The 17,466-nt window shown below is 26.2% G+C and overlaps 2 protein-coding genes across 2 annotated transcripts; one reads left to right on the forward strand and one right to left on the reverse strand.

The window, feature by feature from the left end:
* Nucleotides 1-1,374: 1,374 nt before the first annotated feature.
* LOC127279550 (myosin regulatory light chain 2-like) lies at nucleotides 1,375-8,133 on the forward strand. Its single transcript, XM_051301984.1, has 5 exons — nucleotides 1,375-1,520; nucleotides 2,753-2,992; nucleotides 6,868-7,049; nucleotides 7,326-7,403; nucleotides 7,620-8,133. Exons 1-5 carry the CDS (start codon nucleotides 1,518-1,520, stop codon nucleotides 7,768-7,770), a joined length of 654 nt encoding a protein of 217 aa, XP_051157941.1. The 5' UTR covers nucleotides 1,375-1,517; the 3' UTR covers nucleotides 7,771-8,133.
* LOC127279549 (pyridoxal phosphate homeostasis protein) lies at nucleotides 7,785-10,942 on the reverse strand. The gene is made up of 4 exons (XM_051301983.1): nucleotides 10,745-10,942; nucleotides 9,992-10,352; nucleotides 8,800-9,041; nucleotides 7,785-8,604 (listed from the first exon to the last, which is right to left on the reverse strand). Exons 1-4 carry the CDS (start codon nucleotides 10,823-10,825, stop codon nucleotides 8,536-8,538), a joined length of 753 nt encoding a protein of 250 aa, XP_051157940.1. The 5' UTR covers nucleotides 10,826-10,942; the 3' UTR covers nucleotides 7,785-8,535.
* Nucleotides 10,943-17,466: the final 6,524 nt, after the last annotated feature.

The raw sequence follows: 17,466 nt of genomic DNA on the forward strand, positions 1-17,466 counted from the left end.
TTTTGAGTTTTTAACCATTTTTATGCAAAATAGTGAGCTAATTCAAATTTTTTCAAGGTTTCCTTACAGTATTTGCTTTTTGTGCGCATGCGCAGTTATATAGACAAAAACTAAGCCCAAATTCAAAATCCTCGAAAAATTTCCAATCAATTATCTATATTAACACTTCATTTTTATTTATTCTAAACAAATTTTAACAGAAAAAACAAATACAAGTTATAATTAAGAGCATTGCAAATATGAGAGTGTTTAAAAAAATTATCTTTTGCGTTTACTTCTTGAATTTGCCCTTGATTATCATTTATTTTTATTATTAATAATAAAAATATTATTATTATAACCAATTATTATTATTATATAATAATAAAAATAAATGATAATCAAGGGCAAATTCAAGAAGTAAACGCAAAAAATAATTTTTTTAAACACTCTCATATTTGCAATGCTCTTAATTATAACTTCACAGAAAATTAAAAGGCATTAAAATAAGCTGCAACGCTTCTTATTTTAATCCAATTTTGCTTATTTTAATCCATTTTGGTATTAAAATAAGCAAAATTGGATTAAAATAATAAGCGTTGCAGCTTATTTTAATGCCTTTTAATTTTCTGTGTTGTATTTGTTTTTTCTGTTAAAATTTGTTTAGAATAAATAAAAATGAAGTGTTAATATAGATAATTGATTGGAAATTTTTCGAGGATTTTGAATTTGGGCTTATTTTTTGTCTATATAACTGCGCATGCGCACAAAAAGCAAATACTGTAAGGAAACCTTGAAAAAATTTGAATTAGCTCACTATTTTGCATAAAAATGGTTAAAAACTCAAAATATGCAAATTTTAGGTATAACCATTTTAAAGTATAGCTTTTCAGCTGTCTTTCCTGAAAATTAGAGCCAAATCGAAATAGGTCATTTTGAGTTATGAATTTTTTTAAAAAAATCAGTTTTTTTAATCTACTGCGCATGCGTTTAGAGATAGGTCAAAAATTCCAACGGCATTGGATTCTTTGGAAAATTTCCCATCGACTAGTATCTTTCCAATTTTTTTTTTGACCAAAATTAACATTTTTTCGAGAAGAAATGGATTTTTCAATCTTCATTTTGAAAAATGTCACTTTTCACGAAATTTACGATTGTGAGTGTTCTTTATGAGATAGGGGCTTGAAATTTTGGCTAGTTGAGTATTTTTAGAGGTAGAATACGCCTAAAAATTTTGAGCCAAATCGATAACTTGTCACCGACAACTGTTCGTTTTACCCGTGGAATCCCTCAATACTTTTCGTACAGAAAACAATAGCAAAGGGTACTATTTCGAGTTTGCTGACACTATATATGGTCTGATAGGCGTTGACGATGTTACCGGGTAAGAGATCCCTTCTTAATTAATCAAGGAATGGAGGGGGAGACGATCAGAAGTTACTTAGAGAAGTTCAGATCAATCACATGATCAGTTGGTTCTCTGTAATCATCGTGTATCTTCTTCATCTTTTTCTTCTTTAGAAACCAACTCTACAATCATGGTAAGTAACAACGCAATAATGTAAATTTCCAAAAAAAATTTATCAGTAAAATTTGGAAAAAAAAGTGCGATTTAAAAAACAAAATTACCCTGTGATATAAACGAAGACAATATACATATATATAAAGAAATGAAGAAAAGTTTTTAATATTATAGTTTCAATTGAGAAAAGGTGTTAATTTTATCATGTATATATATATTTATAGTGCACCCATAAACTTCTAAAGGATTACGTGAGGTATACGATCTCTGGTGATTATCGTGATTTATTTTCTGGTGTTGGCAAATTAGTGTTTATTGCTTCTGGATTATTAAAACCGCAATTGTTCATTTCCTGCTTTATAGTGGACAATTCTTACATTGGATTATATATATATATATATTCATTATATGTTACAAACATTACAGTTATAAATTGCTTATTATAATTTTTTTATTATAAATCTTCTTTGGTTATAAAGTAATTTTCAAAACATTTTTTTTTTTTTGATGATCAAGAAATAAATTGAAAAAATTGTTTATTTTTTTAATTTTTTCTCTAAATAAATAAAAAACAAAAAATAGTGCATTTACTTTTTTAATTAGATAAGGAAAATGAGACGCATAAGTTTTGGCAGATCGCCTTCATTTCCATTAACAGTTGCCTATTTTTAGAAGCAATTGGAAATCTTCTTAATTTTATTAATGCTTTCAAAAAATTTTATTTTTTAACATCTCATTTCATTATACATTGTTTGAGAAAATTTAATTGAAAAAATTCAATACAGCTTCTTAATAAAAAAGCTTCATATTCAAAGCTGCATTCTAAATTATTTTTAAATTTTAATCAATGAAATTTAACTGAGCAAATAGTTGGAATTTAACAAATCTGAAGAACTAAAATCAACAGAATATAACTGAAATTTCCACTGAAATTCAGTCAAATCAATGGAACTATTACTAATTTAAGTCTTCAAATCTGTTTTACCGATAGCAGATAAAACAAAAAAAATTAATAATAATTCTACTAATTTTCAGTGAACTATATGACTAATTCTAATTATTTTAATCGATACAACTTCGCTGAATTAAATTTAGCGAAAATACACATCGAAAATCCTACTTATTCGTATTTGATTCAATATTTTATTGTATTACAAAAATTAGTGAATCAAATACGGACAAATAAATGGTTTTCTTATATATCTACTTTTTTAGTGCGTATGATATTTTAACATTTTTTTTTTACTAAAGGCGGATAAGACTAAGAAGAAGACTAAAAAGAAGGAGGATGCAAAAGCAGCTCCAGCAGCGGAAGCTGCACCAGCACCAGCACCCGAACCAGAACCAGTACCAGAAAAACCACCAACACCCGCAGAAACTCCAAAATCCTCCAGATCAAGTAGAGAAAGTCGAGGTAGCAGAAAAGTCAAACGCACTGGGTCCAGTGTGTTTTCTATGTTTACTCAAAAACAAGTCGCCGAGTTTAAAGAGGTAGAAAAAAAAACAATCATTAGTTACCCCTTCTATAAATTCAGATAACACAGTCCGACAAAATTTGGGTCTACTTCAGAACCAAGCCAAAAAGGTGTGAGTGCGCCATTAAATTGCATTTAAAAATTTTAAAAATGCATTTTAAGGGGTAACATCACCCAGAGCACGTAAAAAATGAGAGTCTATTTCAATAATTTATTTTAAGAAAATAGAACAGTAAAATGATGGGTTTTTTTTAACGTTAAACATATGTATTAAACTAAACTAAAACGAAAAAAAATTTTGTTTTCTCAAAATGGCGCGGCACTTCAACCAAAACCACGTTTTTTAAAACAGCCTCAACGGGAGGAAGGTTTTCTACTTTCTATGAGTACCTATGGACAAAAATTTCAAACGAATTATGAAAGAACGTGTTATTTGGTAGAGAACTACGTAGGATATTTAAAAAATATCGTTTTTTGACAAAATCCCAAGAAGCACGTAATATATCCTCAATATCAAGGTAATATTACACATGAGATTCGTAATATAACGCTTTAATATTACAGTAATCTTACAGTGATCTTAAAATGTCCGCCTCAAGGTAATATTACCGGGAATATTACTGTAATATTAACGGTAATATTACAGTAATATTACAGACTGATTTGAGTTATTCATAAAGCATAAAAAACGTAAATATATTATAAGTCAATTTGTCTTGTTGGTAAAACTCTGGACACGTGTGCTTTGAGTTCGGGGTTCGATTCCCTGGATGGGTAGATTTTTTTCGTAAAGAAATGTTCCCATAATATTACTGTAATATTCTCTTGTAATATTACCTTAATATTACGGTATAATATTACTGCAATATTACTGTAATATTACCTTAATATTAGCGCGTAATATTACAGTAACATTACCGGTAATATTACCTTGAGGCGGACATTTTAAGATCACTGTAAGATTACTGTAATATTACAACGTTATATTACGAATCTTACATGTAATATTACCTTGATATTGAGGTTATATTACGTGCTTCTTGGGATGGCATGTCATTTATAACAAAAATGTAAGTTTTCAAAAAAAAAATTTACTCAAAAAATAGCTGTAGAATGGAAAAGCATCAACCAATTTAACCTTCGCCGGACTGGATACTTTTTATATACACGGTTGACAAGATCCCACCCAGGGTGGGCCAAATGTTTTCTTCTTTGTATATTGCAATAAAAACTTAGAATCATTCAGTTTTTTTCCAAAATTGTTATATGTTACCAAATAATATATTTTATTAATGTTTTGTTGATTTTTTATTTGTTTAAACAATTTATTATTAATAATTTATAACTTTTTCAAATATACATACGACAGTAGAAGAATTTTATAAATTTGTTACCTTTTCTTCGTAGTTATTAATTCAAAGGTTATAAATAAAATAAAATATATAATTCAATTTGCAACAACTATTATTATAAATTGTTTAAACAAATAATTGTTGCTATTTATTAACATTCATCATAATATTCCTAGAAAATTGCAATTTTTTCTAATTTTGCAACTTAACAAGCACAACATAATAACACAAAGATTTTATATGAATTTACTATTTAACCAATTGTTTAAACAAATAATTGTTGCTATTTATTAACTTTCTTTATAATGTTCCAATAAAGTTGCAATTTTTTTCTAATTTTGCAACTTGGCAAGCTCAACATAATAAACATGAAGATTTTATATTAATTTAGTATTCAAACGATTGTTTAAACAATTTATTGTTGTTATTTATTAACTTTCTTGTAGTGTACCTAGAAAGATGCAGTTTTTTCCTAATTTTGCAATTTATCAAACCGAATATAATATAGCCAGACAGATTTGACATAAATTTACTAATTTAACAATTGTTTAAACAATTGTTGAATTTACAATTTTACATCAAATCTATCTTTTATTATATTCGGCTTGATGAGTTGCAAAATTAGAAAAAAAACTGCATCTTTCTAGGTGCAGAACAAAAAAAGTTAGTAAATAATAACAATAATTGTTTAAACAATTGTTGAATTAATAATTTTACATCAAATCTATCTTTTATTATATTCGGCTTGATAAATTGCAAAATTAGAAAAAAAACTGCATCTTTCTAGGTGCAGAACAAAAAAAGTTAGTAAATAATAACAATAATTGTTTAAACAATTATTGAATTAATAATTTTACATCAAATCTATCTTTTATTATATTTCGCTTGATAAATTGCAAAATTAGAAAAAAACTGCATCTTTGTAGGTGCAGAACAAAAAAAGTTAATAAAAAATAACAATAAATTGTTTAAACAAATGAAAAATGCGATATAATATTTTTTATATCTGTTATTTGACATCATAAAACACTCACAGTGAAAAGTCTGCATGATTTCAAGTCTTTTTGTAAAATAGAATTAAAAAAATATCTGAATCATCCCGGTTATCTCCGTACATACATTGATAAAAGTTATAAATAATCAAGAAGAAATTTTTTTTAAAAATTTGTGTTTACATTTTTTGAAAGTTCTTAAGATTTTGTTCAGTGACTTAAAATCGCGATTCAATTAAGGCAAAACTTTAGAAGATATGGCAATTTCAATTTGTCTGGCCCACCCTGGGTGGGCATCTTGTCAAGCGAAGGTTAAAAAATCCTACGTACTTCCCTAAGGAAAAGTGTCCCTAAGTCCAAATTTCAAGTAAACCCGTTAAAAACTGTGGGAGGCGCTGTTTATGATTCCGATGTCAGTTTTTAAAAATTCAAAATGGCTGATCCAATATGGCGGATGACAAAATTGAAAATTTAACGGATTTACATGAAACATATCACTGTAAAAAGAAGGTACTAAAACAGTACCGATTTTAGGTATCAAAATAGAACCAAATAACAATTTAGTACCTAAAGATGGTATTACATTAATACCTTTCGTTTTACAGTGTATTGCTAGGAATTTTTTGGGGTCACTGATTACGAATATGACGTTAGTTTTTAATTTTTTCTTTAAATTTCAAAATGTCGGATCCAATATGGCGGACATTTTTTTTTAAAATGGGCAGTTTTTGATTAAAACTTGTTACTCGGGGTCTTTTGGGTTTTCACATTATGAATATGACGTCAGATTTTCAAAATTTAAAATGACATATCCAACATGGCGGACTACAAATTTTTAAGGTAAAGCTAAGAATACCACAATAACTACCCATGGTAGTGATTTTTGAATTCATTTTTTAATCATATTAAATTTTCTTACTCTGCAATGTGTCTTTCCACCGAAAATTATTTTTTCAAAATAGTTCCATGTTTTTTTTTGGCTTAAAACTAATGGGATATTATTTATAACACCCTATAAGGGACCATTTAAGCAAAAAAAGAAAAATTCGATTTTTTGAAAGTTTTTGGTTGATGTTACCTCATAAAGGGTAAAAATATTTGTTTCGCAGATGCTGCAACAACCTTTTTAGAAAAAATTATCTGTTAATGTCCTCAAATATGATTTTAAAAAAACGTCTTTTTTTGCACATTTAGATTAGAATATCTCAAAAACTTGACGTGCTTTGTCAATTATAAGGTCAGATTCGGATTCAGTACGTCAAAATGCTTCGGAAAAGCATAAAGTTTGGTTCTTGATTCTTAAGTAGGACAAAATTTTGTCAGCCTGTGTACACAAAAAATTAAAAGGCATTAAAATAAGCTGCAACGCTTATTATTTTAATGCCTTTTAATTTTCTGTGTAATTACTAAATTGCAATTTAAAAATCTGTAAAAATACTGAATTTTACATTTTAAAAAATGTTAAATCTTTGTATATAATAAAAATTATTTAATTGTTGTCAATACACCAAAAAAAAATAAAAGAAAAACCTATAAATATTTTTTAGGGATTTGCACTAATTGATCATGACAAAGATGGTGTTATTGGTAAAGAAGATTTAACATGGATCTTCGATCAAGTGGGAAAAATGGTTGAGGAGAAAGATGTTGAAGCAATGCTTGAGGAAGTACCTGTTCCCATTAATTTCACGCAATTTCTTCATCTATTTGCAGGACGCTTATCGCAAGGTATATTAATTTATTAAATTTATTTTTCCAATAATTATTTGAAAATATGAGAAAAATTAATCAATTTTTCAGTTTAAACATTGCATTACTTTAATTTTTATATATTTACAGTAATAATAATAATAAAACTGTTTTTATACTTTTTCATGAACTCTGGGATTGTAAAATCTAATGATGATTCCATTTTAAAGGAGGTAAGTGTACAAAATACAAATAAAATTCATTTCCAATGAAATTAGCATTGTTGATATTAAACATTAAAATATTTTTTGTCATTAGGTACCGATGATGATGATGTTATAATTAAATGTGTTAACACATTCGACAATGGTCAAGGAAAAATTGACGGCGAAAGGTATTCAATTTTTGTAATTTATTAAAATAATATTTAATCACTTCCTTTAGATCCTTCAAAATTTAATTCTAAATCAATAAATAGAAAAAAAAATCCCTGTCAAAGAGAAAGGGGAAAGATTTTTATTCCCCTGCCTTCCAAAAAAAATTTAATTTCTATATTTTATCTGAACAATAAATATAAATTAGATTATATTTTAAACATTTTTTTTTTTAGATTTAGGCACGCCTTGACGGTTTTCTGTGACAGATTCACAAACAAGGAAGTCAATGAAGCGTTCGATCATTGTTTCATTGATGATAAGGGTAGAATTGATATTGAGAGTCTTATCAATATGTTGATTGGTAAAGAAGACGAAGATGATTAAAGGTGAAAAAAAACTATCGCTTTCTTGTAACATAAAATCATATTATCTTTATAAAATAATAATGATGGTTGATACACAGACACACACACAAACAAACAAACAAATAATGTATTTAAAAACATCATACCGACGGCTGTGATTTTCACTCAAACAACAATACGACAAAAATATTTATGTAATTTTTTTTTTCTTGATATCGAAAATTTATTCTCTGAACACTGTGCTGTCGAAGAAAAACTCATTTCCAATGTGACATTTTTCCCGCAAGCGGATATTGTCATTTTATTTGTATAGATATATAGGTGCTCACATATATAATTTATAATAATGTATCTGTCATAAAATAAATTAATCATAAAGATATCGTAAGACCAATAATTTTACATATTTTTTTTTTTCACTATTAATTTTATTTATACCTTTTTTTGGCGACAATACAATAATTTTCTCCTTGCACCCAGAAAAATGGGTATACATAAATTATTATTTTTCAACTATGTAATTTATTTACAGATTCTATTAAAATAGATATACAACTTCCTGAGAGTGTTTAAAAATAGATTATTTAAAATAATAATTTCTATTTAAACTATTTGATTATTAATTCTTTGATCAAAAAGGAACAAAAAATTATTTTAAAAAAAGGGAAAAATTAGAAAAATTAATTCTCACAAATTTAAGTACTTGAATATTGTTTTTAAGTTTTTAGACTCCTTTATATAAACTTAATAAAAATTATGAAAAAAAAGATAACACGCATTATAGTTAAGTTTTCTTTGGCCTTTCACCAAATATTGAGGTTCCAACTCTTACACTTGTACTGCCAAGTTCAATCTAAAAAAAAATCAAATAAAATTAATGTTATAAATAAATAATTAAAAAAATTAATATATATTCTTAATAATATAAGAATAATATATAAATATTATAAGTATTAATAAATAAAAATAACAAAAAAAATATTTATGAACATATAATAAATATATTAAATATTTAGAAAAAAAAATTAATAAAATAAATTTTACGTACCGCGTGTTCATAATCAGAAGACATTCCCATGGAAAGTTGAACATTTTTCTGATCAAGTCCCAGTTCTTGACAAACATTTTTGCGACATTCTACTAATGACAAAAAATCTGGATTTTGACCTTTAGATAAATCATATCCATATTGTCCAATAGTCATTAATCCAACAAATTCCAAATATTTACAATTTTCTAAAACATATTTTACCAACGATGGTGCCTCTTCTATTTTGCAACCATTTTTTTCTAAAAGAAAAATCTATTTTTTTAAAAACTAAAAATATATTATTTTTTTTGCAAATAAATAATTATAGGTAAATAATTTGCAAAAGATAAAATTTCCCAAGAAGCACGTAATATATCCTCAATATCAAGGTAATATTACACGTGAGATTCGTAATATAACACCTGTAATATTACAGTAATCTTACAGTAATCTTAAAATGTCCGCCTCAAGGTAATATTACCGGGAATATTACTGTAATATTACCGGGAATATTACTGTAATATTAACGGTAATATTACAGACTGATTTGAGTTATTCAAAGAGCATAAAAAACGTTAATATATTATAAGTCAATTTGGCTTGTTGGTAAAACTCTGGACTCGTGTGCTTTGAGTTCGGGGTTCGATTCCCTGGATGGGTAGATTTTTTTCGTAAAGAAATGTTCCCATAATATTACTGTAATATTCTCTTGTAATATTACACGGAGAGAAATAGATGGTACGGGGTACTATCTAGATAATACCAGGTACCATATTTGATCTTACATATACGGACAGTAATCTAGATTATATCAGTTACTATCCAGATTGTACGGAGTAACATCTTGATTGTGCTGGGTAACATAACCATACTTTTTCTAACATCTTTGATAGTACCGAGTAGCATAATGATGGTACCGGATAACATCTACTTTTTACCATCTTAAGATCGTAAATTCTTACCATCTATTTCTCTCCGTGTACCTTAATATTACGGTAATATTACTGTAATATTACCTTAATATTAGCGCGTAATATTACAGTAACATTACCGGTAATATTACCTTGAGGCGGACATTTTAAGATCACTGTAAGATTACTGTAATATTACAACGTTATATTACGAATCTTACATGTAATATTACCAATATTATGATATTGAGGTTATATTACGTTCTTCTAGGGTTATTACTAATTTTTATTGATTATACCTGCTTCATTACTTGTATTAATTTGTACCATAATTTTCAATTTGGAATCATCGTTTTTAGAAAATTTCATCCATCCAACATCAAGAGCTGACGCAAGTTTTTCACTATCGACAGTTTCAATAATAAATAGATTTTTAATACCTAAAATTTTGTTAATTTTATTTCTTTGCAAATGACCAATATAATGCCAACGTATTTCTTTACATTGTTCCAATATTTTTTGATCATTTGCTTTTTCAACTAATTCATTGACATAATTTTCACCAAAATGCTTTTGGCCAGCGTTATATGCCTCAATTATATCGTCTGGTGGTTTTAGTTTACTTGCAGCAACTAATATTGGTTCACCAAAATTCAATTCCTACAATATTAATATTCGAAATTATTTTTAATAATTAAATTAAATTTATACTTATATATTTATTAAATTCTATTTGTTAAATAAATAACAAATTAATACATTATTATTATTATAATTAATAGCGATTGTTAATTATTATTATTATTATTATTATTATATTATTCTTTGTTATTTTAATATTATTTTAATATTAATTATATTGTTGATAAATGACGATACAAAAATAGAAGAAAATGAATAAAAAAATATTGATTAAAACATTTTGTTAATGATGAACTATAAATATTTTTTTCCGAAACTCCTAAAAATCTTGTATAAAGAAGAACAAATAATAAATAGTTTAAAAATAATGTGTGAGTTAATGTTAAAAATTGGAATATTATTTTACTTACAGGCAATCTTTTAGCGGCAGCTTGAATGATTTTTTCGCGAACAATTTTTAAATTTGTTGCTATTTCAACCATTTTTAACATTTGAATTATATAAATGCGCTAAACAATAATATCACATGATAAATTCACAACTATTTTTTCTTACAAACTATAAAATGTTTTGCTTATCAACCATTTTTGTTTTTTTATATATATAACTCTGGTGAAATTCTTCTTTAACTAAGTAATTAATTTTTAATTAACATCCACTGTTCATAAAGAATTTGTTCAGAAAAACCTAAATATGAAAAAGAAGAAAATTTTTGAATTTCAAAAGTAGTCGGTAATATAGAAAAATTGATAAAATTGTTTGCCTATTGTTGATGGGAACACTGATAAGGTAAGTGAAATTCCTTCCTTACCGCTGGGTGTTTGTTTCTTTAATTCTCAATATTTCCAACATGTGGCGCTACATGTCACTTTCAAATGAATATTTAAAATTTTTTTTTTTTTGATTTTCTAATTTTCTTTTTATTTCTACTTACTGGACACTCATTTACTGTACACACTTTACGTAAATATTTTTTAAATTTTTTACCCTTATTTTATACAACATGAAAACAGAGACTTAATCAAAATTATTTAACTCATAATAATATATATGCTAATACATTTTAAATAAAAAATAATATTCAAAATGCATCTGAAAATTAATTATCGAGAATTTAAAAAAAAAATTCACCTATGACGAATCCAATTAGAAAAGATGATTGTAAATTATATTTGAACAAGAAAGTATCGTTTTACATACATTAAAAAAAAAAAAAAAATTAACTTTTTTTCGTAGAAGTCTCAAATTTAAAGATTATTGAGGATAACAAGGAGATTAAAGATATATCAGGTCGTTAAGTCTCTTCGATTCATCCATGCAAGATTTGGGCGTCGCAATCGCAGCCTGTATCAAAAAAACCAGTAATTTATATGACGCGTTAATCCCGTTTTATTACTCTCAAAGATCGTTCTTATCATCTTTACGCATGCTTTACATTTTATGCGCTCCTGCGAAAAATTTTATTTAATTTATCACTACATTGCAAATTAATTGTGTCTATGTGTGAACTTTAAAAATATACAATATTAAAAAAAAGAAGTTAAAAAATAAATTAAATAAAAATTATTAAATAAATATTGTTAATTAATTAATAATAATAATTAATAATTAATTTATTATTAATTATTATTTAATATTGTTAAATAAATTAAAAATTAAATTTTTTATCGAATAAAATAATGTCCTCTAATTTTATTTTATGCAGTTTTTATATTTTTGGGAACTGAAATTTATTTATTTTATATAATTTTTAATTTATTGTATAGATGTAATAATTAATATTATTAATAATAATAATAATAATAATAATAATAATAATAATAATAATAATAATAATAATAATAATAATAATAATAATAATAATAATAATAATAATAATAATTAATGATACTTTTAAAAGTGTATATATAATTTACCAAACCAATTCAAAAATGATTAATTATTAAAAAGATGAACCTGATTATAATATCTCAGAGTGAAAGTATTTTGTAATTAACTGAATATAATTAATCTCAGCCAGTTAACGTGAGGAATTGAAAATTTGATAAATGGTTTATTCGAATTCCAAAAATTTGGATGTATATGCAAGATGAAAAAATTAATAACCAATCATTTTATAAAATGAGAGAAACCAGTTTATATATATAATACAATAGACTCTCATTAATATACATATATATATATTGTTAAATCAATTTTCGAATTTTTAAGCCAATAAATTTTCCCAATATATTTTTGTAGGCAACATTTTTTTTTTTTTTTTTGAAGACATATAGATATAAATATACAATATATATTACAATAATTCTGATTTGCATTTATTCTCTTGTAGAATATTGAACCCAGACACGTGAATAATGCATATTTCAAAAGGAGCTAAAATTTGAATAACGAAAGAAAAAGTATTTTTTAATTTCAGTCATAAAGGTCTATTTGAAAAGTATCAAGTTGCATTTTAAGAATACCTTTAAATTGAAAGAATTTCAAAAGTCATGAGAGATTTGAATTTGAATGGTTTTATTTTCAATTTGAAAGGTGATTATATATATATGGTCATGTATAGCAAATTTTGTTTTAAGGGGTGATAGTTAAATATATATATATATATATATATATTTAAATTATTATTATTTGTGTTATTACAATATACAAATTTCATAATTGTATTAAAAAATATATTTATATATATATATATTTATATATATATATTTATTTAAAAGTTACCGTAAAGATAAAAAATTTCTAAGAGCCTGGCTACACCGAGAGCCAACCAGGAGCATAATTAAATTTGATGCTCAGGCGTATAGATTATATTCGCGTCTGCGCTGAATGTTTTTGTACATCTGCGACCATGGTTGCGATAGTGACAGGTTAGAAAAGTTCGCTGTCTTTGGCGAACCACGTGGTCGCCTTTTCTAACCTTTCCCTATCGCAACCATGGTCGCAAATGTACACAAACATTCTGCGCAGACGCGAATATAATATCTACTCGTTTAATACGCCTGAGCATCAAATTTAATGCTCCTGGTTGGCTCTCGGTGTAGCCAGGCTCTATGTTTATAAATTTTAGGTTATGTTATTGGAATCGTTTTTTAATCTTAGAAATTTTTTAAATCTTTATCCAATGGTAATTTTTAATGGTTCAAAGTGGGAAAAATAATATTTTCCACACTTTTTATTCAAAGATTGTATTTTATTTAAAAATATCACATTATATATTTACATATATATAATTACTTTGGTTTTAAAATTAAATATAAATTTTAATATTAAAAAAAAAATTTTTTTTAAATCTGATCGCTATTTACATATAATGAGTGATAAAATATTAGTTAATAGGCGGACAAATATCTATATGATATAGTATAGTTTCGGGTATACGATGAGTTTTTTTTTCTCTGTAACGTATGAGGGCTTTTAACAAAGGGTGGATCTCACATATAAGGGAGTGAAGGGAAGTAATGGATCGCCCATTCGAAAAGTTCATTAAAATCTGGTTGGTATTACAGACTCAAAATCTCCCCTACTTCTCCAACAAGCGTGTAAACCCCCCGGAGGCCTTGACAATAGACCGCTCAATAGTACCTAATTCGCAACAATGGCTCCTTCAGCCATATATTAATGGTTAGAAACGTATATTCACTGTCTGCCATTGTAGATACGACTGATCGTATATACTATCTGCTACCATTACAAGTAATACATTATGTTATATGCATTATTCACATCAATATGTCCAAAAAGTTTTAGGGAAATAAAATTTTTCAATTTTTATTGCTGTAATAAAAAAAAAAAGATTATTTTTATGTATTTAAATTAAAATTTGTTTTTGTCGGAAATTTTACTCTTAAAATATTGAATCGATTGATCTGAGATTTTGTGAAAAAAAAATGTAGACGTTTTCTAAAAATTTCCTAAACATTATTATTAGGGGCGGTCAAACGGCCGGGCAACCCGGGCTACATATAATTCTCGTCAACTACCGCACCCTGCTCTAGTGAAAATTTAGTAACTTTATAGTACCTTTTAATTTTAACAATAAAGTCACTAAATTTTCACTAGAGCAGGGTGCGGCGGTAGTTGACGAGAAAATGATGATAAATGGCGAGTGGAGAGAATGGAAACCAACCCATGCAAATTGTGTCCGTACCCTGACTTTAACTTCTGAATTTATTAATTCATTTATTAACCCTGAAATACATTGGATTCCAACCAAACATGACTGTTGACAATTAATAGAATTCGAATTGTTTCAAGTATTGATTTTGTTTATTGATATTTTTAAAAGAACTGTTTCGTAATAAGATGTCAGAAAATAAAAAGCATTCTGGGGGTCCTACTACAGAAAAATAAAATTGCAAGAAAATGCAGATTTTCAAAAGCAAGATTCTGCTGCTTTCAAACGTTTTGTTTTAGCCAGAGTTTCAGGGTCATAGATCGAACATAACTTCAAAATTCTAGGGCATAGGTTTCCAGGATTTAAGACCTTAGTTTAAACATAACCTCAAAATTTAAGGTCATAGGTTAAACATAACCGCAAAATTCAAGAACATAGATCAAGGGACTGATGGGTTTGAGGCTATATATGTCCGACAAATATTACTATTCAAATTCCCCTAACCAGGAAACGAACATAACCTCAAAATTTAAATAAAATTTCTATAATTTTAATACTTGCAAGCCTTTAAAAAAGTTAATCATTGAAGTGAAAAATAATGGATGGCGCGCGAAGGGGAGAGCGTTATAATAATTATTATTCTATATGTTTTGTTTTTATAAATATTTTTTCGACACATTTTTTTTTATATTTAAATATATTAAATACACTAAATTAGCTATATGGAAAATAAAAATAAAAACAGTTCAAACAAGTAGGAAATTTGACTCTAAGAATTTTGATAATACAATTGATTTGTTATCGACAAATTTATGGTGAAATAGAAAGGATAAAATATATAATAATAAAATATTCCCTTTGTCACGCATATGAATTTAGCTATATATATGGTTAAATATATAGGGGGCGATGATTTTATCAGTTAGCCCATTAAGAAACATTGCAATGCTATAATCCCCTCGTTAGATTCTACTTTCTGACAAATGATGATTTATATTAATTTAGATAACACGTTGAACGCTATACAATTAAAAGAGTGAATTTTCTATTTCGCGATGCATATATACATATAGTACTGAAAATTGATAATGTTTTCTCACTGGAAGCACGATCACGCGTGTTTGACAACCATTTCATATATATTCTAAGGGAATAATATTTCATTTTATATTATACAAAAATGACTAATAAGTGATTTTAATATAAACAGGGGGTGATACAAAAAAAATTTCGAAAGTGTTCAAAAATTATCATAAAATATCTTATTAGGCGCTTTATTTTCAATTTTGAAACATTTATGATATAATTATTATTTGAGTAAAAACATGTATTTACTTTTAATTTATTAATAATTGAATAAAGAACTACTATGAAAAAATAAAAATTTTAAATTAACATAATTTTTGTATGGAAATTTTGTTTCGGATGTTAATTTGTAAACAATAAAATTTTGATTTGAAATTAATAATTGAGGAACAATTAATTTGGCTGAGAGGCAGAAAAATGATTTTAATTAACAATGAATGATTAAGTATATTTTCGAAAATCAAGGTAAATGGCAATAAATGAACAATGGGACCGTGCGGTTGCAGAACGTCATGCATATGGGACACCAGAGTCCATATCAATCACGATTGAGAAATACAATAGAGTTAACAGCTACCAACATAGGCTGACCTGATGTTTCTTTAGCGAATCGAATTCAAACGATTTCCATTTCTGTAATTTGATTCTATGCATCAGCGATCATGAATTAGGGGGGTCATAAAGTAGAGTAAATTAATTGATCCCGAAAATTCAAAACGATATATTTCTATATTCAAAAGGTATTTTTATATTTTATGCCATATTTAATTTTCAATAATATTTTTTAATTCCATTGATTGATATATAAATTATTCAAATTATAAAAGAATTTTTAGTTTTTTTTAATTAAGGCACTCTCACACCTTTTTGGCTGCCTGCAGGTTACCATGACAACGCATGAGAGTGAGTGCGACAGAAAATTTAAAAATTTGAATATTCAAATTTTCTGTCTCACTCACACTCGTGCGTTGCCAAGGTAACCTGCAGGCAGGCAGGCAGCCAAAAAGGTATGTGAGAGTGCCTTTAATCCTAAAATTACTATTAGATTATAGGGACATTTATAGAATTCTAACATAAGTTGGCAATACTGTGTTGACTTGCTTTTAAGAGAAGTTCAGATGGATTAATTAAAAACCATACATGCAACTGTTAATGGTGCAAAAAAAGACATTTTTCAAGTATTTCTAAAAAACATCGTGACAACATCACCTTAAGTAATTCATTATTATTTCAAATTAAAAGCAATATTTTGATAATTTTTTCTTTTGTATGTATATCACATTATATTTATTTTGATTATATAACATTTTTTGTTTTTTATAGATAATATAATATGTCAAAAAATAGTAGAAAAAAGATTATTAAAAAAAATCAAGTGCAAAGCCTGCTGCAGTCAGTAATCTAACTCTAAATAACCAATTAAATAAAGTTAAAGTTTATATATATTTCTATAAAATCACGTTTAATTTATAAATTTTATTTATTATCATAGTTAATAATGAATCAATTGTGATAATTCTTTATAAAAAAAAATAAAAAGTTTATGTATTTTTATACAAAATTTGTTCTATGTATAAATTAAGTACAATTAATGTACTGTTTTTTAAAGTAATTTAATTATTAAAAAATGGTATATGTATATAGACCAATAATGCTTTTAATCATCATAATCAACTTAACACTGTGTATTGAATTTGATGAAAAAAAAAGTTATGATTAAATATATTGTTTTAGTATATTTATTTTTCAATGTTAAATACATTTTTAAAAAAAGGGAGTTCCGAAAAGTAAGACATAAAAAATCGAAGATTCGGAAAAAAAGTTTTTTGTGTCTAATATATTGAATACAATAAGACATATAAATGAAATCACATGGGTTTCTTTCTGAAGAAGACGTTCTCTTTTCAGCAAAACACTAAGTAGGTGATT

Source organism: Leptopilina boulardi, unplaced genomic scaffold, assembly GCF_019393585.1.
Source record: "Leptopilina boulardi isolate dan_hultmark-lab unplaced genomic scaffold, ZJU_Lbou_2.1 LbouV2_216, whole genome shotgun sequence".
NCBI lineage: Eukaryota > Metazoa > Arthropoda > Insecta > Hymenoptera > Figitidae > Leptopilina > Leptopilina boulardi.

What these genes read in the sequence shown, in the direction of transcription:
- LOC127279549 (XM_051301983.1), bottom strand. Translation starts at nt 10,825, where the DNA reads ATGTTAAAAATGGTTGAAATAGCAACAAATTTAAAAATTGTTCGCGAA. An exon ending in CTGCCGCTAAAAGATTGCCT is followed by an intron (nt 10,353 to 10,744) that starts GTAAGTAAAATA and finishes TTAATATTGTAG; the next exon opens with GAATTGAATTTTGGTGAACC. An exon ending in CTTCTGATTATGAACACGCG is followed by an intron (nt 8,605 to 8,799) that starts GTACGTAAAATT and finishes ATTTTTTTTTAG; the next exon opens with ATTGAACTTGGCAGTACAAG.
- LOC127279550 (XM_051301984.1), top strand. An exon ending in GCAGGACGCTTATCGCAAGG is followed by an intron (nt 7,050 to 7,325) that starts TATATTAATTTA and finishes TTTTTTGTCATT; the next exon opens with AGGTACCGATGATGATGATG. An exon ending in GGAAAAATTGACGGCGAAAG is followed by an intron (nt 7,404 to 7,619) that starts GTATTCAATTTT and finishes TTTTTTTTTTAG; the next exon opens with ATTTAGGCACGCCTTGACGG.